This window comes from Otolemur garnettii, unplaced genomic scaffold, assembly GCF_000181295.1.
Source record: "Otolemur garnettii isolate 467f Iridium unplaced genomic scaffold, OtoGar3 scaffold00042, whole genome shotgun sequence".
In the NCBI taxonomy this organism is placed as follows: domain Eukaryota; kingdom Metazoa; phylum Chordata; class Mammalia; order Primates; family Galagidae; genus Otolemur; species Otolemur garnettii.
The window spans coordinates 6,435,625-6,459,440 of NW_003852437.1; the positions used below are offsets into that span (position 1 = coordinate 6,435,625).

At 36.7% G+C, this 23,816-nt stretch overlaps 1 protein-coding gene across 5 annotated transcripts in view; it reads right to left on the reverse strand.

The window, feature by feature from the left end:
* The window catches only part of ADGRG6 (adhesion G protein-coupled receptor G6), a 134,641-nt gene that overhangs the window by 31,076 nt on the left and 79,749 nt on the right, over positions 1–23,816 (reverse strand). For all 5 annotated transcript variants that reach the window (XM_023513507.1, XM_023513511.1, XM_023513508.1 and 2 more), the window contains 9 exons: positions 17,593–17,678; positions 15,005–15,057; positions 13,903–13,965; positions 10,322–10,464; positions 7,759–7,873; positions 6,644–6,705; positions 5,061–5,265; positions 3,712–3,883; positions 2,137–2,277 (listed from right to left, as the gene is read on the reverse strand). In XM_023513507.1, coding sequence (XP_023369275.1) covers positions 2,137–2,277; positions 3,712–3,883; positions 5,061–5,265; positions 6,644–6,705; positions 7,759–7,873; positions 10,322–10,464; positions 13,903–13,965; positions 15,005–15,057; positions 17,593–17,678 — 1,040 coding nt within the window. The remainder of the gene's footprint in view (positions 1–2,136; positions 2,278–3,711; positions 3,884–5,060; positions 5,266–6,643; positions 6,706–7,758; positions 7,874–10,321; positions 10,465–13,902; positions 13,966–15,004; positions 15,058–17,592; positions 17,679–23,816) is intronic.

Genomic DNA, 23,816 nt, shown 5'->3' on the forward strand with positions numbered 1-23,816 from the left:
AGCAGGCACACACTTTTATTTTACTTTGGTGCTCCAAAATAAGCAAACTGTCAGCAACTTTTACACTTAAGATCTTCAATTCTAGAACATCCTGTTTATAACATCACATTGCTGGCTTTCCTGAAGGAGCTGCACTATTTCCCTTATTATAATAAATACGTTGAGGGAATGTTATGCGTCAATATTGTAGGGCGATGTTCATAAAACTCCATTCTTGATTGCGGGGACTGATGTCAGTTAGTTAACATCTGAAACAATGCAAGCCCATAAGTAATATAAACTCATAAAAAGCTATGAAACAATTAGATCATTTCCCTACTCTAGCAAATAGATGAAGTGCCTTTCCTTTAGAGAAGTACGAAGGAAATATGGTGTGGAAAATAAAAAGCAATTCATCTTTGACATCCATGCCAATAGCCTGATGTGTTGACCAACTCACACCTCAGTGTAATGTAGGATCCTTGCCAGCATCTGCGGGGTCCACCTCGGTGGAAGGCTATCAGGAAATGAAATCCATGCCACACAATGATTTGGACCAATATTTTTCTTCCCTTTGTGTTTGTTGTCAAACCTCCTGAATTCCTCTTCACAGCACAGCTTGTAAATCAGTTGTTTTGGAACACCTGATTGATTTCTTGAATTCCAAACAAAACTCAACATCCAGAATATAGCTTTGTATTAGTTTTTTTTATATATTAAGTCATAGCTGTGTACATTAATGCAATCACAGGGTACAGTGTGGTGTTTTCATATACATTTTGAAATACTCTCATCAAACTGGTTAATGTAACCTTCATGCCATTTTCTTATTGAGTTAAGATATTCATACTCTGCTTGTATGAATTCACTTGTACCCTTGTAAGATATCAGTCAAGTCAGCTGTGATACCCCCGTGCTTTCATTAAAAAGGGAATACTCCTCTTATTCACTAGGGTAGGAAGCTACCATGGAAGCCTTAATATGTTTTTCACTATCCTATAAATTTAACACCAAACACGTGTTTCCTACTATCAACTTTGATTGGCAGATCTTGAAGGAGGAGGACACAAGGATGTGGAAAAGAGTAAAAGTAAAACAATAACAGACTCTTACACCTCTGGGAGTGTTCTCAAGCTCTTCCCAAGTTCACATTTTATGGCACCTTTGCATTTTTCATATTATTTTTGAAGGTGACATTGTCATAAGCCTTCAATTTCAATCATTTTAACAAGAGCAGTGGTATGTGTTCATAGCTGGAAAATCTGATACATTATATGTTTTTATGTAAGATATATAAATGATAATATTTTTATATAGCTTACTCCTAAAACATTCGTTAACAACATTTTTAAATTCTGGAGTTCATTGCTATTGAAGATTCCACGGTGTTCCCTTCCCTTCTGTATAAGCTACTTGGCCGTTCTTCTGTACACGATTGTTTCTATTAGAAACAGTTCTGTTTGGCCTAAGACTTGCTGCTTTCTGTTATGTAGGCCACATTGTTTGATAGACGCGGGTATCTTGAATTTAACAGATAACTTTTATTTTTTAAAAAATGGCTCAGCAAAACTTCTCCAGATTGTATTTACAAAGGCATCTAGAGGTCACCAGTGTTTGCTGGCAGTGGACCCTTTAGTATCTAGAAACGATGCCAATAAAAATGATAATATGTGCTCAGCACAATGCCATCTGACTCTGCGGATGTGTGGGGGCCAAAGGTCACTTGAAATACTAATGGGAAAACTGATTAAAGCCAAGAATGCTGCTCACTATGTAAACAGAGCTCCCTGCTACATTAAAAAAAAATAATCTTTTCCTTGGGTGTACAATTTCTTTAATGGTCTAAGTGACTAGGGAACATAAAATATTTAGCAAAAGGAATAATAAATCATAACTTCTTTGCTAATTCAATTTCTAAGTGTATGATGCACGTCATAGCCTAATTTATTTTAAAAATTATAATCAATACATCTTTTAATAAGCATATTATGATCAGAAATAAAATATACAATGCTATTAGAAATTTTTGTTCCTAAAAATATAGCAGATTCGTTTTTCGAAAGCTCCCAATATATATCAAAAGAATCTAAACTTTTATTTTTAGCTTTGAGCAAACGAACTTCACTTGCAGTGAACATTAATTCCATGAGTACTTACCTGGAAAAGTCCAGTTTTGTTGAAGAAGGTAAACTGCGCTCTTCTAACTAATACAGAATTTTCTGGACTTAAATTCTCAAGTAGGTTTGGAGGCAAAATTACAGAAGCCAGTGGATCCATTTGTCTGTTCTCAAAATCCATCTGTCACACACACACAGAGAGATGTATTGGTTGAGTAATCACAACTACTTGGTAATGACAACTTAATCCATATGCTGAGTAAGACGAGAGAGCACTGCCAAGCATCACGTTAGCTAAGACTGAGGCTTCCCTGTGTCTGTACAGCAGTCATTCAACTCCCGGATAAACCCCCTACAAACAGACCCATGATCTCATTTAGGTTGTGTTTCTGTGAAAGAGGAGAAAACGCATTGCTTTTAACCAAGGCTGAGAAATCTATAAATGAGTCAACACTTTCAAATGCAAGAATTACATTTAGTATGATCAGATTTTGAGATTTTCTCAAGACACTTAATGAAAGATAACTTCCAGAGAAAAACAGAGAGAGACACTAATTAATTTGCTGACTGCAGAGACTGAGTTACCTCTACAAAGAAATAACAACTGAAGTTTCACGAATGCTCTCGGACACCATTTTTCCTGAAACCATAGCTCAGGCCAAAGGGTGCTTTCTTCCTAATGGTCTTGGGATGAGATGGAGTTTGATCAAGTTTCTACTTAGAATTATAAAACAGAATTACTCAAAAGAGGCCCTAGTCTACAGTAGAAAAAAGGTCTTTTCTGTATTCTGATTATAGACTTTTTATATTTTCAGTTTGATCTATCTCTGCAGCTATTATGCTCCACACATACACTCCACCAGGTCAAGAATGACACTTCATTCATTTTGTTTGCCCTGGTGGCTAAAACTGGCACATAGTAGGAACTTGAAAATTACTGACTGAGGTGTCCCTTTAACATGTCAAGGAAGCCTTACACTTGCCCCAGCCTCCTTGTCCACACTTGCTGTCCTCTGCATTCCCAGACTTCGCCTTATTTATTCTCCAAGCATGACCTGCAAACCACCAGCATTAGCAACACCTGGGAACTTGGTAAAAGTGCAAATTTGGAGGGCCTACCCAGGACCTATTAAATTAGAAACTCTAGGGATAAGGCCTAGTAAACTACCTTAACAAGTCCTCCGGAAGACTCTAATATTCAGTTGAGAACCACTAGCAAAGAGAATCCTGCTTTTCTTTACCTTTGGGAAAGCTTCCTTGCGATTGAACAGACACTCACCCTTATTCGTATGATAGTGGCCCTACTCATGCTTTCAGACCTAGCTACAGCACCACCTCTTCAGACCTAGCTACAGCACCACCTCTTCAGACCTAGCTACAGCACCACCTCTTGCAGAAGCTTAGCTAGGCGCTCTGGCATCCAGATTATGAAAATACACCTCCGGGTTCTTCTGCAAGACCTTGTGGCTACTGCTATTGTTAAACTGAACCAAGGTTCAGACTTGAACAGCACCTCGTAGACCAGGATTTCTTTGAAGTTGCCATTGCTAAGTGATCAGCAAGTTTTGTACGCTTTAGTTAGTCAATTAAAATTAAAGAAATTCTGACTCATTACCTGAAAATAAGATTCATTATTGCTTGGAAGACCAATGCTAAAATTTGAAATTCCATTTGTTCCAGGAGACAGGGATGATACTCCAAGAGCCAGATTCTGAGTTGTAATATTCACGTGTTGTGTGCTGTTGAGGTCTATCTTGAAGGCCAATTCATCGATTGTTTTTAAAGCTCTAAAGAAATGATAACGATACCACTGTTAAGTTATACAAAGGTACATGAACATATGTGGTTTCCTGCACGGTAAAATACAAACCACATAAAACTGTATTTTAATTTTCTGTTCTCAACATGAATACCCAGAAAATTACTCCAAAACACAATACTATCAGTTAAAACATAGAATCAAAGTGATGAATGCAACCCCAAGAGAAAAATCTGCCTTAAGGAAAATCAAAAGCTAAGTTTTTCTTAAAAGGTATTGTTTTTTTGGCTTGGGATGGTGGCTTACACCTATAATCCCAGCACTTTGGGAGGCTGAGGTGGGAGAATTGCTTGAGGCTAAGAGTTCAAAACTGGCAACATAGCAAGACCTCATCACTACAAAAAATTTAAAAAAAAATTAAAAATTAATTTTAAAAAATTAGCCATGCATGCTGATACACGACTATAGTCCCAGCTACTTGGGAGGCTGAAGTAGGAGGATCACTTGAGCCCAGGAGATGGAGGTCACAGTAAGCCACTGCACTTCAGCCTGGGCAATAAAGACCCTGTCTCTAAAAAAATGAAAAACGAATATTAGTTCTCATTCATCTTTGCCTTTATTTCCTTCCATGAAAAATACCCTCCCTACCTTATAACTTACTGAGAATCAAAAGAAATAATGTGGTGTTTTATGAACTGTAAGACACTTTAAAAATATTTACTAATTTTTAGAAAAAGTATGGTAAAGAATAGATTTTAACAAGTATGAAACTTTCATCAAAAAATGTGGTTGAAGGGAAGGAATAAAAAAATGTTAAACACCTCAATATAATATACTAACTGAAATAACTATATACACATTGAATTTTTTTAAAAGATGAAATACTGATTATGCTACATATATAGTTTATAGTAAACTATTTTAAATTTGCACATGAACTTTATGGACAGCCTGTATATGTATAGATACACACATATTTTTTTTGCCACATAACAACTATGATCATTTTTTTCAAACTGTATTTCTCAAACAATAAAATAAAGAAGTTTTAACTTCATGCTATGAATGACCTTGCGAACTATCAAGGTATCTTTTAGAAATCTGAATCATAAAGTCTAGGCACGAAGTATTCCAACAGGTGAGAAATCACATAACATCATATCTATCCAACAGCTATTACTCTTCAAAAAAAGAAAAAGACTTACTCAGAGGAACTCTCAAGCAAGTTACTATCTGAACTGCTTAAAATATTAGAAAATATATTCATTAGAGTTGAGCCAAGCGTTATATCGATGTTGTCTTCGTTATTCACAATTCTTTTGACCTTTTCCACGATGTTGGTAATATCAGCTGAGGTCAAGTTCTGCCCATCAGTCGTATTTAAAATCTCATTGGCAACTTCATTTGGAGCTGTTTACAAAAAAAAGGGTAGAAGACAGAACACAACATTTTACCTGCATATTTTGTACACTCTAAGGATTTAAAGTACAATGTAATATTTTGCTTTAAAGTTGAAGCAGGAAAGTAGGGTTCTTATCTGTACTCCCTTTCACTATCTTCCCAGGAAAATAACACAGTAGAACCTAAGTTGACCAACCGTGGGACCGTAACAAACCAGCCACAACACAGAGGTGGTCAACATAAGGAACGAGGCCTCCTGTGCCACTACGTGCGTGTGGTCAATGTCCACATGGAAAATTAGGTCAACTTAAGGAGATGGTCGATGCAGGGAGGTGGTCAACTATGAAGGTTCTACTATATTTCTTTTCTTTTTTTCAAAATATTAAAGAGGTACATAGATTACATTACATTGGTTACATAGATTCCTTTTGTAACAACTGCTCTAAATGTGCCCATCACCCAAACAGTGCTCATCATAACCTGTTCGGTAGGTATTGGCCCATCCTCTCCTCTGCCCTCCACCCTGCTTGATTTCTACTGAGTTTTACTTCCCTCTGTGCACATGTGTGCCCATTAGTTAGTTCTACTTTAATGGCAAGTACATGTGGTGTTTATCCATTCTTTAGATACTTCACTTAGGGTAATGGTCTCCAGTTCCATCCAAATTGTTGCAAAAGGCATTAATTCATCCTTTTCATGACTGAATAGTATTCCATTTCTTTTTTTTTTCCCCAAGTTAATGTGAGGGTACAAACAACTGGGTTATGATGTTTGCATTTGTTAGCTAGAGTCCCTCCTGTAGGTCTGTCCTGCACCTTAGTGGTGCACCACATACCCTTACATGGTGTCCACCCAGTGGAGGACCCCAATCCCCTCCTTCATCCCCCACACCCCCAACATGAACTGAGTTCAGTTCCTCTCCCACGTGGATGTGCATTAGATCATCTGCTGGCTTCTTATTAGTACTGAAGTACTCCTTTTCTTTATACACAGAGACTAACTTCCCTCTTAAGTGAGATACAAATAACTTGGAGGGCCCAATGACTATCCATGGTTCTAAGAAAAATGCCCCAAGAATCACCGAATAAGTATCTATTTGCAATTTTAAAACAAAATGAAATTACAGCACTGATACCAGTATCAATTTATGTATTAAAGTCTTCTCTGGAATTTCCTTACTATTTCCAGTCTCTTTCAGAATGAATAGAACAGAAAGTTAGGATGAGGAAAGAAATGTATTTTCTATCTTAATGAAACAATCATTTGCCTGACTGTTAATACTGAAGTAGCACTACACAGCAGAAGAACAGGGGAAGACAATGAAAATGATGAAGCAGGGAGCCATTTCGTTTTATCCCTGAGAACTGAAGAAAAATTGTTCACTTACGTAAACAGTCAGAGGTATCAGGGGGCCCCCAGTAGGCTGATGAGTTGGCTGCATTGGAATAACTATGAAACAAAAAAGATCTTGTAACTATGGTGTAAATGGCATCAGAACTGACAAAATATATTGATAAGTTTTATAATTTGCCTTGATATCTAAATTTATTTTGTAAGTAAAACTATAATAATTTGAAATAAATCTCATACAAAAAATTCTTACTGGGAAAAAATCAGTGCATACATCATGGACAGCAGTGCTTTAAGAATTTTATAGGTAAAATCTGATTTTTCTTTCATATGAACCTGTAAAGGAGATTATAATCCACATTTGATAGATAAGGAAATGGATTTAAGTCAAAGAATATTCCAAGGTCACACACCATTACATGTAATGTAATGTCACATTACATTTATTTTATGTAATACTAAAATACTGGGTGGAGTCACAGTTCAGACTCAAGTCCATACATCTTCCAAGCTTCCTTCTTTCCTTCCTACCAAGTGTCAAACACAGCAATAGATACTCAAACTTACATAGTTTGCATTTCTGAATTCCCTCCAAAAAACTCTAATTGGGACTGGGAAGGAGGAGGAGGCACTGAATTGGACCGGCTATTCTGCGAATCCCTGCCATAGTCTTGTCTCTTAGGATTCTGGTCAACATTTAGGAAAATCTATATCCTGACAATTTCCCTCAGCAGATCTCACCCAGCCTGCATCTCCTCTTTATTTGCTCTCTGCCTCCTGTCCCATCATCACAATAATCACTCAAAATAGTTTAAAAGTTTTGGATTTTCCAGTGCATGTTGCAAAGCTTTCAGGGGGCCAGGTTCATCCATGCACAAGGTGCTGGGCTCTGTTGCCACCCTTTGGTTTCAAAATTCTTCAATCTTTGTTTGGGGAGGACTCGATTAGCAGATGGCTGGGAGGGAAACAGCGTCTTTCTGGATAACTTATCTACTTTATTTCCCAGGAGAGTATGATTAGGCACACAGACACACAGGTTCCTGTCCTTCTTTCCACCCAGTACACATGCAAGAGAACTGCTATGCAGCAAATGTAACCCTGAGAAGGTAAGCAATGGAGAGTTTTGCTGGCAAGAGCCAATGAAAGCATTACCATGTCCGTGTAGCAAAATAGCCAGGCCTCTTTGGACAGTTCATGGTGTATTCTGAAGGTACGATGTTTGGCCAGAAATAGCCTTTGGGTTCCTCCTCAGCAGGACAGGTACTTACTTGAAAATGAGAACCAACCAAATATTCATTCATTCTTTGAAGTTAAAGTTGCAGATGAAAGCAAAAGGGCAATCCTGCTCATTAGGCATTTATTTTATGTAATACTAAAATACGAGTGTTTTATGTTCACAACATGTTAAAAAAAAATGAGAAATTAGGAAAAACAAGCATTGAACACATTTCAGAGATGAAGAGAAGTGCATCTTTCAAAACCATTAAGTAAAAAACATTCTGTGAGGATAAACAGGAAACATACATTATCATCCTAATGCAAATCATTTGCAGATAACATGAGGAAAATACATTTCATTTGAAAATTAAACACTATGGAAAATAAAAATCATCCTGAAAAATTCAAAATTTGATCTTTTTTAAAAGGGGGAAAGCCTAGAAAATAGCACACCAATCCTGTCATCACTGAGTTGTCAGCGTATTTTATAGAAATACTCTGGCTGCTCTGGGATTACCCTCTGCCTGGAAGCTTCAAGGGAAACGGCAGGAAGGCACTTGTGAGCAAATTCCATGCCTTATCCTCCCTTCTTTATCCCTAAAATATCCCACGTTTTCGTTGAAACTCTCTAGGAAAGTGTCACAACATAAACGATTCAGATTTCACAATTTTAAAAAAATCAGAGTAATAGCAACCCATAAGCAACAATAAGTTGACTGAACAACAGCTAGTGATACTGGACTGCCAGGAACCGATATTATGGTCAAAACTTGGAAATCCATACAACTTGCCCATTTAAAGTCTAAGCTTTAAAATGGTCCAGTTTGGGCCTTTTATTTCTAAATTGACAGAAAGTAGAAACATTTCTCCATAGACCCATTTGCAGGAAAACAATAAAATATAGAGTTTAAGTGGCATAAACTAAATGTCCAGAGGAATGCAGAGAGAGTTGTCCTAGGATCTTCCATCCTCTGAGGACAAAGGGTAGCTGGTCCTTGCAGGGCTCACAGTCAAATATAAACTACCATTTGGCAAGCTCCTTCTTTGCGGAGACTTCTATATGGAAAAGGGTAACAGGCCGTGCTTTCCCTGCTCCCCAAAGCACTGTTTGTTAGGTAGCAAATATTTTCCCGCAGAGGCTTAGAAACAGTTTATTATCATCATTATTGTTACTTGCATTCCTCCATCTCTGTGAGTTCTCTGTAATCACGTACATCGGCACAATGGAGACTGCCTGGTTCTTTACTACCCTGTGATTCTGACTTTCGTCATAATCACCTTCTTCCTGGCTCGGGAATATTGGCTTCCTCTACTTCAATCTCCCGATCATAAAGTGTCAATATTTTCTTTTCTTTTGATCTCTACTCGTGTACCGATTCACAGTCGTGCAACAACATCACTACAATTAGTTTCTGTTGTCCATATTTTTGAACATTTGTCTTTCTCAAATATTCCCATCAAGATTCATTCAAGAAATTACTCAACAAGTATTCAAGTCCCAGAGAATGTGCTGGGATCTGGGGGCATGTGGGAAGTAAGGATTAAAAGAAAAACCAAAACATGAATTTAAGATAGAAATTACTATGTAAAGAAAATATGTGTAAGAACATAAATACATCCAGCCAAAGACTAGGGACTTCTAATGTGTATAATGCTATAGGTATCTCAACACTATGAAGTGGAGGCTCAAAGGTGGTGATGTCCATTTATATGTGATGACATCAGAAAAGGCTACCTAGAACAGGTGACTCTGGACCTGTCCTTAAAGACAGACAGGTGATAATCTGGTGGACAGTGGCAGTAGAGAAGAGCAGTTTAGGCCAAGACATATTATAGACATGGAAAGGAGTATGGCCTATTTAGGGAAGTGGAGGTAGTGCCCCATGTGTGTCTGGAGATTAGGATGTGAATGGTATCCAAGTAAGACCTTCTTCTAGCTCTAAGAGAACACCCACCTTCTTGGCGTACGGCTACAAAGACAGTGGAATTGTTAACCCAGAGAGGAAACATAAGAAAAGGAGATGTTTTCAATAAGAAAGTGCCTTCTATATTATCTACCACATTAGAGTTCATATATGTCCTCTACAAACATATCTATATATACTCCCTTTATCCCTGAGTTTGAAGCCAATGATGGTCAGGGTCAAGGTTATTCTGGCATTTTGCTCAGATGCATGTATTCTTAATATTTTCAAAATATTGAAATATTTTGATAAAGTATCAAATATTTGAAATCTTTGATAAAATAAAGTATCAACTCTCATCTGCCTACTTCATTCCCTTGCATTCCTAAGGTGCTGAGCTGATTCCTTTTTTTTTTTTTTTTTTTTTGCTGTTTCACGTATTCTAAGATCACCACTAGGATAAATTTCATCAATAGAAAAATATATTTTAACATAATCAAAAAGCACATAGAGGAAGAATATGTGTTTTTTCAATTAAACCCACATACATAGTCATATAAAATACATGCTATAAAAACATTAAAGCCACTTACCCATTTGCCTCACATTCACTGTATACAGGAACAAACCCTCCTCCAGGGACTCGTTATTTTTTAAGAGCTTCTGCTGGATGGTTCTTCCTTCTAAGTTAGTATTGTTGGTAGCATTGTAAACTAGAAGGGCCAAAATCACCATCCTGGGGAAACATTTCAGAGAGAATTATTGCTGGAATTGTTGATTAGTTGGTTATTATATGGTGGGAAAACCATTTGGACATGGAGGGACACCCATGAATATTGAGACTTAAGACACGCACCACAGTGCTCACAGACGTTCTCTGTTGCTGTGCACGCTATCAAATGCACTGAAATAGGAATAGGTTCTGTGGGATATTACACGTATAATTCAATCACATCACCCTATCAATTGATAGAAATATTTTAATACCAATCATAATATATTATATGTTAACATTTTTATAGGATACGCACAAGAAAGGGCTGTACTTCTGGTTAATTCTACATTATTCCTTCATGGCCAAAAATAAAGTAAAGAAAACTTAGAATTCCAATTCATTTACATTTTGAAATGATTGAGAGCATTATTGTTTACAAATGTGGCAAAATTTCTCCAGGAGAGTGACAAATGATTTTCCATCTTCCCGAGTATTTTGTATGATGAAAAGTTACAGAGTAAGTACTGAAAATATACTTTGTGAACAGCAAGCCTATTACTGAAGAAAGTTATTAAAATATCTGATCTTGAAGACCTTTAAAAGAAACTATCTCTATGGAAAGCAAAGAGATGTATCCTAGAAGCCCCAACAAACTTTTGGTTCCACAAATTAAAGAAACATAATTTTCTGCTTAACAATAATCACTGTTATTGTCAATAGCAGAAATCAAAACTTAAACTCTGAGATAAAATGAAATGACATTTTTTGTCAAGCAGAGGAGAAATGTTTTCCCTTAAATAGGAAAGCTCATATTACAACATAACTTTTACCTTCTCCTTATTCTGAGCAGAACTGAACAACATAAGACAAGGCATTGTATTATCAAGATTGGTACTGTCCACGTGCCAAAGTCAAAGTGGCAGGATTACTTTTAAAATAACCATGAAGGGCCAGGCATGGTGTCTCACGCCTGTAATCCTAGCACTCTGGGAGGCCAAGGCTGGTAAATTGCCTGAGCTCACGGGTTCAAGACCAGCCTGAGCCAGATGAGATCCTGTCTCTAAAAATATATATAGCTGGGAGTCGTGGAGGGTGCCTGTAGTCCCAGCTACTTGGGAGGCTGAGGCGGGAGAGTCGCTTGAGCCCAAGAATTTGAGGTTGCTATGAGCTATCACGTCACAGCACTCTACTGAAGATAAAAAAATGAGACTCTGTCTCAAAAAAAAAAAAAAAAATCCATGACATATCAGAGAAGCGGTGGAATATTCATGAAATTCTGTGAATATAAACATTAAATAGAGCAATAATATACTTTTGGTGCTACAAAAATAAGAAGGAATAAGTGAAATATTTGCTGTTTAAGGTTACGAGAAATTGAAGAATCACTCAACTTCTCCCCTCCTACATATGTGTGCTCCTTCCCGGGACAAAATGTTCAACTGTTCTCACAATTAACTCCAAGAGCTGGGTATCTTTACAGTGATCTCCCGCTTACCATTCATATATAAGGCATATTTTAGGATGAGGCAAACATAGATGTGAACATAACAGTGAACTGTGATAGCTTAATTGTTTAAAGGGCCTAAGGAAAAAGCATCCCTTGATTAATTATCTGAAGATAAGCTTTGCCACTCCAGTTACTGAGAACATCGGAGTTACCACTGTGAACTTCTACTCCTCTCGCACACTGAGAACACAATTCGTACAATGTATTGTGGGAGATCTTGAATCCCTACACTCAAGCCATTCGAGAATAGCCGTGTATTTTCTCAGGTCTTATCTGTGCTGTCTTCCTCTCTCATCCTGAAAACAGAAACTCATTTATGGTTCTACACAGCCAAGTTCTATCTGCTGTGACCATCGGCCTCTCTTTATTTGAATAAATCAGTCTGCGGCTTTGGTTTCCTGTCTGTCTAGGTGGTAGAGAATGATAGCATTACGTGAAACTATGGTCTGCGTTACATGATACAATCAAGTCGAAAGGAAAAGTCTGAAAAAAAAGGAACATAGGTAAAACCAGTAGACTGTGGTTTTGAGAAAAAACTATGTGAGGCTCTAAAAATTCATTGCTGAGCGTAAGAGTGATGAGAGAATAGAAAAAAAAACGTGGAGGAAAGGCTGTGAAAATGAATATTAAAATGCCAAGAGTTCAGACCCAAAATAAATAAATAAAACAACTAAATGTGTAGATTTTTCCCACACGCATTGCCTTGGTTCATTCTTCCTGTAAGTTTCTCTGACATTACTCATTGGGATGACAGGACTAGGAAACTGAGATTCCACAAATTGTAATATCTTTCAAGCCATAGTTTCTGGGGTGTTGACATCTACTGATGATGGCTGGTCTGGGTATGAACAGGTAGTAGAAGAACCACAGAAAATAAACCAGAAAGAGAGTGCAGAAGAGGGGCCACCATGACTGGTCCCCCAAACTAGGGTTGTCCCAATGGCTAGATGAAGTTTCTAGCAAAAGGATTGAGATTGTTGCTGTACGTGACTGAAACCTCAATACGATCTAGCAGAAGGGGTGGAAGAGAATTATCTCTTTTGTCTCCAGGTCAGAAAGGAAAAGGAACACTATCAGAAATGAAAACGCCTTTCCTCATCAGATGGCTCAATCCAGTCTACTGAATATATATACAAAAATAACATGGTCTGATAGAACTTCAAAAGAAAAAAATAAGAAGAAAGCTCTCTTGTTGACTCTCACATGAAATTTTACTCTTATTTTCTCACAGTAAGGCTATATCATCTGAAAAGAAGCCAACTGCATCGTCAGAGTGGTATATCCATAACCTCAAACTCCGTCGGTTGAAATCCAGCAAGACTTACGAGAACTTTTGCTTTTCCACAGAGTTTTTTTTAAAAAAATTCGATGGAGATCCAACATACTATCTGAATACAACTGAATTTATTCCATTTAGAAAGGAATTTAGGTTTTTATTTTATGTCACTCTGAACATTTGATCTTCATATGCCAATTGATCAACTATGCTGGACATATCTATTAAATTACCTGTATGGGTGAGTCATGACCATGATAAAAGTTTTAAAATGGGGACTTCAGAAAATAAGCTGATGGCTTTAAATGTTAAAAACATGTTGGCATCTATTTTCTATATTCTTAGGTGTTATCATATATACACATTTTACTAAAATAAAGCTATTTTCTTTGGAAGTCTCTTTGCACTTTCAAATAAGAGAAGATGGGTTACCATAAATAAGCTGGAGATACTAAAAATAATAATCTATCCATTTTAAATTCTCTACTTCTGAATTATCTTTCATCAGATGTACATTACTATCCAGTCTGTTTTAACAATAAGAAGAAAGTGTTCTTTAGGGCTAAAGAAATAATTCAAATGTGCTGCGTGATTAAAATTTTCTCTCCTATCTCATGCTTTTCATTCTCTACCCAAAAGTCAAAGTAGTGAGAAAGAGAAACTTTGTCAGTATTACCTTTGATCATTTGCAAGGCTTCTCTTAACTTTAATCTTGTCCTCTCCTGTGCTCTGGTGAAAACTGTAACAATACATGTATTCGTTAATAAACCCCATCCCCAGCACCATCAACAGCAAAATTAGAAGCACTAAATAAAGAGGCAAACAGGACATTCTAAGGCAATATTTCCTGAAGATCCACAGTGCATACTAGTGCACAAAGAACCCCAGAGAGTCTCAAAGAAACCTGCTCCAGTTGGCTCAATAATGTGCTTCCTGAACTTGTCTGTGTTATTACATCTTAGTTTTACAGAACATATGTTTAAGAGTCATAAAATATGCTTAAGAAAATTAGTTTAGTATGAAACTATAAAAATAAGGTACAGAGGAGGATATTAGGCACTACCAATTGCTAAAGATGTAGTAGAGAATTTAAATAGAAAAACAGGGAAAGATAATCTCAAGAAGCTAAGTTGCAATCAGAATGTAGACGTGCAAGGTCAGATCTGGTAGAAAAGTGGTCTCGAAACTGAAGTACATGCAACCCAAAGGGTGCTCCTTGGCCTCAAGGCCAAGTGTGGCCCTCTAGATTCCCACGTGTGGCCTCTTGACTGAATCCAAACTTCGCAGAACAAACCCCCTTATTATAATAGTTGTTCTGTAAAATTTGGACTCAGTTAAAAGGCCTCGCTTAAGGATCCCCAAGGATACATGTGGCCCTGAAGCCACAGGTTCCCCACCCCTGTGGGGTAAGAGAAGGAACTAATAGCTTCTATTTGTACTATCCGGTTTTAGTTTTTGACACATTTTAACATGTTGTTATAGTGATTCAGTTGCACCACCCTCACACACATACACAGTGTTTTTAAAACATAAATATATATTGGGGACTAGTTTTTTTAAAATGACTGGAATGAATGCTCAAAAAATATTAAAAATCGTTGCTGTGGCAATAAGGCTTTTTGTACAAAGTAATAAAATATAGTTGTTTTAGAAAGATTATCAATATGGTGTGTGTGTGCATAGGTATTTGTGTGTGGGTTCAATCATAGAAAGAGTACGCACTCAGCATTAATTAGGCACAACCTTTAATTTCTCAGATCATTCATTCTCTTACTTACCTGATATTAACCACATAAACAGTGTAGTTCCAATTCTGGAAGGTTGAATTGAGCTAAGAAACACAACAGAAAAAGCTGAGATGTGGTAATACTTTATTATTATTATTATTATTATTAAATCTGAATCAAGATTCTTCCTTCCACAAAGATAAATTGTTATTAGAGTAAGCCCCTGGGAAACTGTTGGAAAGTTAGAGGAGTAAAAAGTAACATTCACTAGATGGTTGTATGCCAAGAACTTGACAAATGTTATTCCTTTTCATTCTCACAAACAATGAGATAGGTAGTAACCTACCCCCACCATACCTTTGTTTCTTATATATATAGAAACTGAGCTTCACAGACTGGAAATAGTTTGCCCCAAAATCACCCAAATAGGAAGTGGCAGATCCCAGATTGGAATCCAAGTCTGTCTGTTTGGAAACACTATTATCTCCTCTCTAGCCTATATTATAATACAAAGATTATCACAATAAACACCTCCCTAGTCTTTATTTATCAAACACTGAGGTGCGCTAAAATATTTGGTAGTAATTTACATCTCCAAGTGTATTAGGAATAAGAAAAATTATGAGTCGACAATACAAAGCTTAAAAAAACAAACAAAAAATAAGCTCGACATTACTGGAACTATGTTAATTACTGTGTTCAGTGGCTCTCAGCACCGTACTCCTTAATCAGGCAGTGGATTCCTTTCAATATCAACAAGAAGCTTCCCTGCCGCCGTGTCCAACACCAGAGCAAAATAGGATTTCTTCACTGACATGAGGTCTTCCTACTCATAAATCACCTCTGAGGAATTCTTTAGGTCTTATTTCATACATATATTTAGCCTTCCTTGTAAGCATTTCTAAAACTGAATGTAAATTTTAGGAAATTCTGGCAAAAAAGGTGTTACAATGATTTTTAATTGTAAATAATACGAATCAGGGACACCACTTATGTTTTCTCTATTATCAAGTATCTGCTTTGATATCTTGCATCTTAAATAAAAAGTGTCCGGTGAAGTATTGCTTCCGATGAGAATTATGCTATGTTGAACACCATCCATGAAATCAACAAAAATGTAAAATTATACCCTGCCTAGCACAAACCTTCTAGGGAATGCTAAGTTTCAGGATTAATATCATTACCCGGGGCTTGTGTGAGAATAAAAATGAACGTATTTCCTCTCTTGCAATCATTCTGACTTTAACCAAAACAAAAAGAACACTGGAAAGAAAACGGGATGCAAGAATATTACTCTTCCTGGAAAGTTCGCTCACTTGCCTACAAAAGTTAAATGCATCTCCTAGTGTTTGAATTACTCATGTTAATGTAGTGTTGCAAAAAGTCAGCAGTAGCCTTTTTCTTTGATTTCCATCAGAGAATTTCACTTCTCTCCTCAATTTTGTAACAGAGTTGTTAATTACACACTATTGTTTCCTATGGTCAACTTGTTTTAATAGGCACAGCCTTTAAAAATAACAATGTTTCCTATCGGTTATTTTTCAAATGTGAGTGTGTAAATAATCACCACTACTTCCCAATGTCTGGTTAAACTTTCTGTTGTTACCACAAACACATTATCAGACACCTACTACATAAGAACATCCATTTTTCTTACTTTTTTCTAAAGTAGGAAAATCACGAGCATAGGCTAGTGATTTTATTTGCAAAATAACCAATATTTAAACCATAATAGTATTTTATATGTAAGAAGAAGTACAGTCTCGCAATATGCTGTAGGTAGGAAATGAAAAAAAATAGAAAGCTCTGGAAAATAACATGTTTGAGATTATTGTTGAGAAGAAAATAGAAAAATCCATAGGTTGTATTTGTAGGAACGATAAGAGAATGAAATATTAACTTTTTAAAATTAGAAACTACTTATATATTGGTTTTGGCCGGTAGAAGACTGGTTAAATAAATTATAATTTAAATGTTCATCAACATTCGCTCAGCACATGACTAGGAAGCCGCACGATGTCATATGCATTGTGCATAAAAAGGAAACAAGGGCAGGAGTTCTCTGTGAATTCAGGTTGCAAATCTGACAACAGCAAAAATGAATACAGAATGGCACGGGGTGTAAAGTGTACCTCTTTCAGTGTAAAAGGGAAAGAAGAACCTACGGTTTTATTTTATGTGCACAAAGAAATCTAGAAAAACTCAAGAAAAACTAACAGTGATGTCCAACTCACTGTTGGTAACTGGGATGGTCCCAGGCAGGTGCGCAGCAGAGATGAGTGGATGACTTTCATGATATGTCCTTTTTGTACTTTTTGGTTTTGATCAAATATTCAAACAAAAAAAAAATAAGAGATCTATTTGTAAAACTATAGCTAATGCTATTTTCATTTGTGTAGTACTTTTCTTAAGACACCGACATAGTGCAGCCTATTAGTCTCTTATCTTTTATGCAAGGGTATGAATATTTTATTCTATGCATAAGCACAATACCTCACTTAAGATACATTTTATGTTTATGATGAACACTATCTGTGTTTCAGAAAGATCATGGATTCAGTTACCCAGAGTATTTTCCCTATTTCCAGAAATTAAAAGTTTAAAGAAAACAAAAAAAGACATTTTCCGAGTTCACTTACCCATTCTGCCACCTTGCTCTGTACTTTCACCTCAGGGTGACGAAGGATGTTTTGAATCACGACAGATATTCTATAGATAATGCCATCTGCCCATTGGAAACAGGATTAGTCCCTTACTTATATTTGACAGTCATGGGATTATTAAACAATTTAAATTTGCAATCACACGCATTTTAATTTCATCACATTTTATTCATCATCACATAATTTATAACGCAAGTCAAAAGATACACCTACAGAGGCACAGAAAACTGGAGGTATTTTGATAGTACGCTTATTGACCTTTGCAACTTCTCTTAAATAGCTATCAATTAGTTTATCCTTACAATAATTCATTGCTCCTTAACTATCACTTACATATATTTATCATTTTTAGTTCTACAGATTCCTTTATGTCCATAAAATGAGGACTGTTTTATGTACATGTTAACTTACTGTAACAAGAAGTGATGCTTTTTGTGCATTTTAGAATGACAAAGAGTTGGCCCGAGAGAAAACTTGAGTGAGATGATGTGCAGGGGTTTCCTTGAAAAGGGAGAATAGGTGTAGGGCACATGTACTGCCCTCGACCTCTCTCTCTTCCCTCTCTTTCCACCCTGTAATAAAACATTTACTTTTCAAGTATCAGGTTGGATTCCCCCAGATGTTTTCATCAAAATTTCTCAAATATAGTCATTTACACTAAAGTAGGAAGAAAGAGACTATTTCGGGGGTGGGGGGGGAAGGAGGGGCAATCTGAAATTTTTTCAAAAATGAAAATTACACCCATCAGCCAGTGTTTGCTAAATCTCTCTAGCAGTGTGCTATTGGGCACTTTACTCAGAGTAGTTAAAGAGAACAACAGTCTCTTAAAATATGATAGGCTACAAAAAGAGGGAAAATTTTTTGAATCTCTTTCACTATCAGTCATCTTTCTTTATGCTTATGGTTAGTTTTGAGTAAAATGTTCATAGGAGATATAGAAATGCATAATTAAAGCTACTTTGAGGAAACTATTTGATGAATATTCCGGGAAGACAGTAGAAAAAAATACCAAAGTATGCCTTTGGGAACTCCCAAATCTTCCTAAATGCCAATTCCAGTCCCACTAGCAAAGGAATGTCTTTCCAGTATAGGAGTCAGAGTCTCATGCCAAATAATGAAAATTACTTTCTTTGATGTATCATATAAAGCAATATATAAAACTGGCACAAATCCAAGTACAGGTGGGTTTAAATTCTGCAAACCTATGTTATTTCAACTTCTAAAACTTTGGGGGTATTTTAATGATCTTGATTTTAAATTCCTTTAAAAATTGTCCTGAATGAAAAAGATTTAGGGAAACATATAATTCTTATTTAAAAAAAAAAATTACACTGTAGACATCACCATGTAAAATCATGGATTTTGTTCAACTTTATGATGGTGTGAAAACAACAGGCACTCAGTAAAAACTGTACTGCAAGTACCATACAACCGTTTGTCACCTTCAATGTAGTATTTAATAATTGCATAAGATAGTCAAAAACAGGCTTTGTGTTCGATGATTTTGTCCTTTGTAGGCTAATGTAAGTGTTCTGAGCATATTTAAATGCATTTTTGACTTACTAGGATGAGTTTATTGGGAATGTAACCCCTCCAAGGCTGAGGAGCCTCTGATACCAACGTTAGTGGAGTATCTGAGAAGCTACCACTAGATGGCGACCTAAAGCATGCTTTTGCTGGAAGAGTAGTATTCATTCCCTATTTTAGGAAAACAGTCCAAGATACTAAAAATCAGTAGTTTTAATCGCTCACATTTCTGAAATTTTACGGAGGTATCCAAAAAATCAAGACATTTTCTTCAAATTTTAAAAGTTTCCTTCTCCCCTTTTCGGTCAGTTTCTTATAAATGGAATACCCAGTTGCAGAGACAGCCTACAGAGAATACTCTCCCCAGAATGACATTGCTTACAGCAAACAAGTATGGTAAGACCCAAATACCCAAGCGTCTTTTGTCACAGATTTTAACAAAATCAGTCTGAATGTTTTTCTAGGGAATATAAGGAAAAAGGTTCAAAGTTTCATTATTTGTGAGGATACCATGGCATGACTAATTTTCAAGTGGTTTTTCTTTAGAAGCTTCAGAATGAGGTATTTTGTAAGCTTTGTCAAAAACTACTCAATGGAGCCTACTCGTTATACTTATTTAAAATGTTTAAATAGTGTAGTCAAAAAGCACTCATGAGAAATGTCCTAGAGTAATATGTCAAAACAAGATCAAAAGTCTGCTGAAAGAGTGGTGATAGCGTTTTGGATTGCAGAAAAACAATTGGCTTGAAGAAATGCTCCATGAAGACACACTTAAGTAAGATTCCCACGTTTCTATAGCAGACACGTCAGCTTCTCCTACAAATGTAATGATGACGGTGTCTTAATATAAAAAGCTATTCACTAATCTTCATGTGTTCCAGAGATTTCAAAAAGTGTATCATTGTCTTTATAAAGACATCCACACTAGAGAACCCAGGATAAATACTTTTTGAAAAGATAACTATTTAAGATTATATCCATTTTCCATTTAGATAACCCTTCAGCCAGGCAGAACTTCACATGGTAACAGAAACCACTGCCCGCTGTTGTAGACGTGGTATCAAAACACTATTCCTTTCCGTAGGTCTCACTCAAGTTCATCTTTCCTCTTTTAAAGTTGAGGTCTTAATAATCTTTTCAGAGTTTCTTAAAGGATATAGAAATGATGCCACTACTTTACTCTATAACCCAGGGATATTAAGGTTTAAAATATGTATATTGGAAAGGATAGGCATTAAAATATAAACCAAATGTTAATTAAGATTTGTGATTATTTATTAGAACTGGCAGGAGGCATTTGTGGTGGCATTGACAAAATGACTGAAATCCTGCACATCCCACATACACAATTTCCTTAAGATATTTGGTCTACACAGCTAGAGGGATTGTTGGATCCAAACAAATGTTCTACAAGGGAACTTACTATTGGAACAGGTAAACACATGCGGGAAGCTAGAAGCAGTGCCTATTGTACCTACTGTAAGCTAGATTTTTCAAACAATAAGGACTAATGGAGTTATTAAGTTCTTGCTTTCGTTGCTTGTGCTAACCTCAAAAAGATTTACTATGGAGTAGCAGTAGAGTGATAATTCAAACAGAGAAAATATGATGCGGATGGAGATAAAAATCAGTCTGAGAGCTTTTTTGAGAGAATATAATGAAAAAGATTCAAAGGTTCATTATTTGTGAGAATACCTAGATTATCCATGAAATACGTTTCAGAAGTATATTAATAGCTTAAAGATAAGACTTTCAGGCCAGGCATCATGGCTCATGCCTGTAATCCCAGCACTCTGGCAGGCCAAGGCAGGTGGATTGCCTGAGCTCATGAGTTAGAGACCAGCCTGAGCAAGAGAGAGACCTCGTGTCTAAAACTAGCCAGGCCTTGTGGAGGGCCTGTAGTTCCAACTACTCGGGAGGCTGAGGCAAGAGAATCACTTAAGTCCAAGAGTTTGAGGTTGCTGTGAGCTATGATGCCACAGCACTCTACTGAGAGCAACAAAGTTGAGTCTCTGCCTTAGGGAAAAAAAAAGAGTTTCTTAGCATATATAGCAGGGTCTCAAATAACACTGCCCATTCAAGGTCTCTTCGTTACAATATTGATAAGAAAAAGAAAAGACCATTTCCTGCTGGGGTTCCCTGACTGTGGGGAACTGCTAAGTTCTCCCTAGCTCTGTGTTTTTTCTGAGTCCTGCAGTGTCCTCCCACATCCCAAAGATCCCAGGATGTATGTGAGTGCACCCTGCGATGGGTGGTGTCCCAGCCGGGGCTGGCTCCTGCCTGGCACCCTGATCCAGCAGGACAGGCTCTGGCTACCCTCGACCTTGAGTGGAATAAATGGGTTGGAGAATGAAGAAATGAATGAATACAAGTTATCATCAAATTAAAATTCATCAAGTCTAAGACAATCACACAAATTCATCAGAATAAAAGATGCAGTGGGAAAGTGCTTAGTCAGCCGCCACGTTTGTGATTGATTTTGAAAGGTGTGGCGGGAGGAGGGCTCCTCATAGTCTCCAGTTTGCAAACATTTACTCCATAATTTAACCCCCTCCCATACCAATTACCGTCAATCACTTATTCATCAAAAAACTGGGTAAATAGGCTCAGCACCCGTAGCTCAGTGGTTAGGGCACCACCCACATACTCCGGAGGTGGTGGGTTCAAATCCAGCCTGGGCCTGCCAAACAACAATGACCACTACACCCAAAAAATAGCTGGGCATTGTGGCAGGCACCTGTAGTCCCAGCTACTTGGGAGGCTGAAGCAAGAAAATCACTTAAACCCAAGAGTTTAAGGTTGCCGTGAGCTGTAATGTCATGGCACTCTGCCGAGTGTGACAGCTTGAACCTCTGTCTCAAAAAAAAAAAAAAAAAAAAAAAAAAATTGGATAAATAATTCTCTTGTTTTCGTTAATCTTTCTAAAATGTATGCATAGTACACATTTATTTCTAAATTTAATATTAGGAATGTTTGGGATCTTTATTTGGAAGGTTGGTGATGTTTCTATGACTAGGACATGGGACTTAATTTTTGTTTATATCAATTAGCCTGTGCTAAAATCAGCTTTTTATGCACCATTTTACTTAAAGCTGCAGTTTCCAAAAACCCATAGATGAACTGAAGTGAGGGGTTTAGAGTAATGTGAAGAAACAGATTAAAGTCCTATTTAAAATAACAAAAATAATTTTACACATAAAACGGGCCTATTTCACACAATCCAGAAAAAAAAACTTTATTGATATACTAAGAAAATACTAATATATCTGATGATCAAATATCTCAATCCCTTTACTGCCCGACATTGGCATGTCACACTATTAATGAACAGAGTGAAACTCTGAGAGACCAGAGTTAAAAGGGACAGGATATGGTAGACAGCAGACTTGACAGCTGTTCTTATCGTCCTGACAGTAAACAATACAGGATTCTCTAACGTATCAGATCCTGAGCCTGAGAATATTTACTGTATTCGTTTCCCAAAGAATAAGAAATCATTGAGAGGCTATGAATTATCTTAGTACAGGGCATGACGTAAAACAGCATTTATTTGCAAAGTGAAAAAGTCAATTATCTTTCAATTCTTTCAAATTGGATCACATCAAAGGAAAAAAATTGTAATTATAGTCTACCCTTAATACTTTACTCTTCTTTTTAAAAAAAGGTAATGAAGGCTTCAGGGCTTTGAGAGGTGGGAAGCTAACAGATGTGCAAAATTATTTTTGTTATTTTAAATAGGACTTTAATCTGATGAAGGCTTCAGGGCTTTGAGATGTGCGAAGCTAACAGGACATAGGGAAAAAGTCAAAAACACTTGATATTTATTTTCACTCTTCATTTCTATTTCATAACAAGTAGTACTGGTTTCATTTTACAACAGTTAAATTGATTTCCTCATATTAATTCAGATGTTTAAGTAAAAAAGGGAGTCAATTTAGGGTAAAAATCTATTAAGGAAACAGTCTAGATGGTTCAAACATATGGTTAAGCTGTTATACTCATTTGAGTGCACAATTTTGAGAATATTTCTACCATAGGATGATTTTTGAATATTTTTAAATGCTGAGATTACATTTTGGCCAAGAATCATCTGAATTCAATTTTTTTCTTCTTTGCCATTCATGTGGGTCAAGATAAAGCATTTTAACTGATTCTAACATTTGCTTGCTTTGTTGTGACTCCAAGGGAGGTTATGACGCAGAGAGAGATGGACTGAACGAGGGGCTTTCTTCAAGAATGTCAGAAATGATGATTGAGTGAATGCAGCTCCTCTCTACCAAGGCAAGGACTCTGGAGCGTCGTATAAATGTTCTTGGGCAGCAGAGGATGTGCCAGTCCTAGAGGGAGTGTGCCACAGAGGCTCTTTGTGTGTTCATACAAAGAGGGGAGCGCTTAGTTGGAATTATAATATTCCCATCTACTGGCCGGAGTCCATGTGAAATATGCACTGGAAACTTCAGCTGTTGCCTTCTTGGGGGTTGCTGAAATTTCTGCTCCATCATAAATCTCCTTGGCATAACTACCAGAATAACCATAAACACGCCCCTGAATCGATGTCTTTATAACCCTAAAGAAATCTATATCTGCATTTTATGTAAAATATTCCATACTTCCAATTTAAATGTCCTTACAGAGGATGTTGATGTAACCCCCAAAGCCAAAAAAAAAAAAAA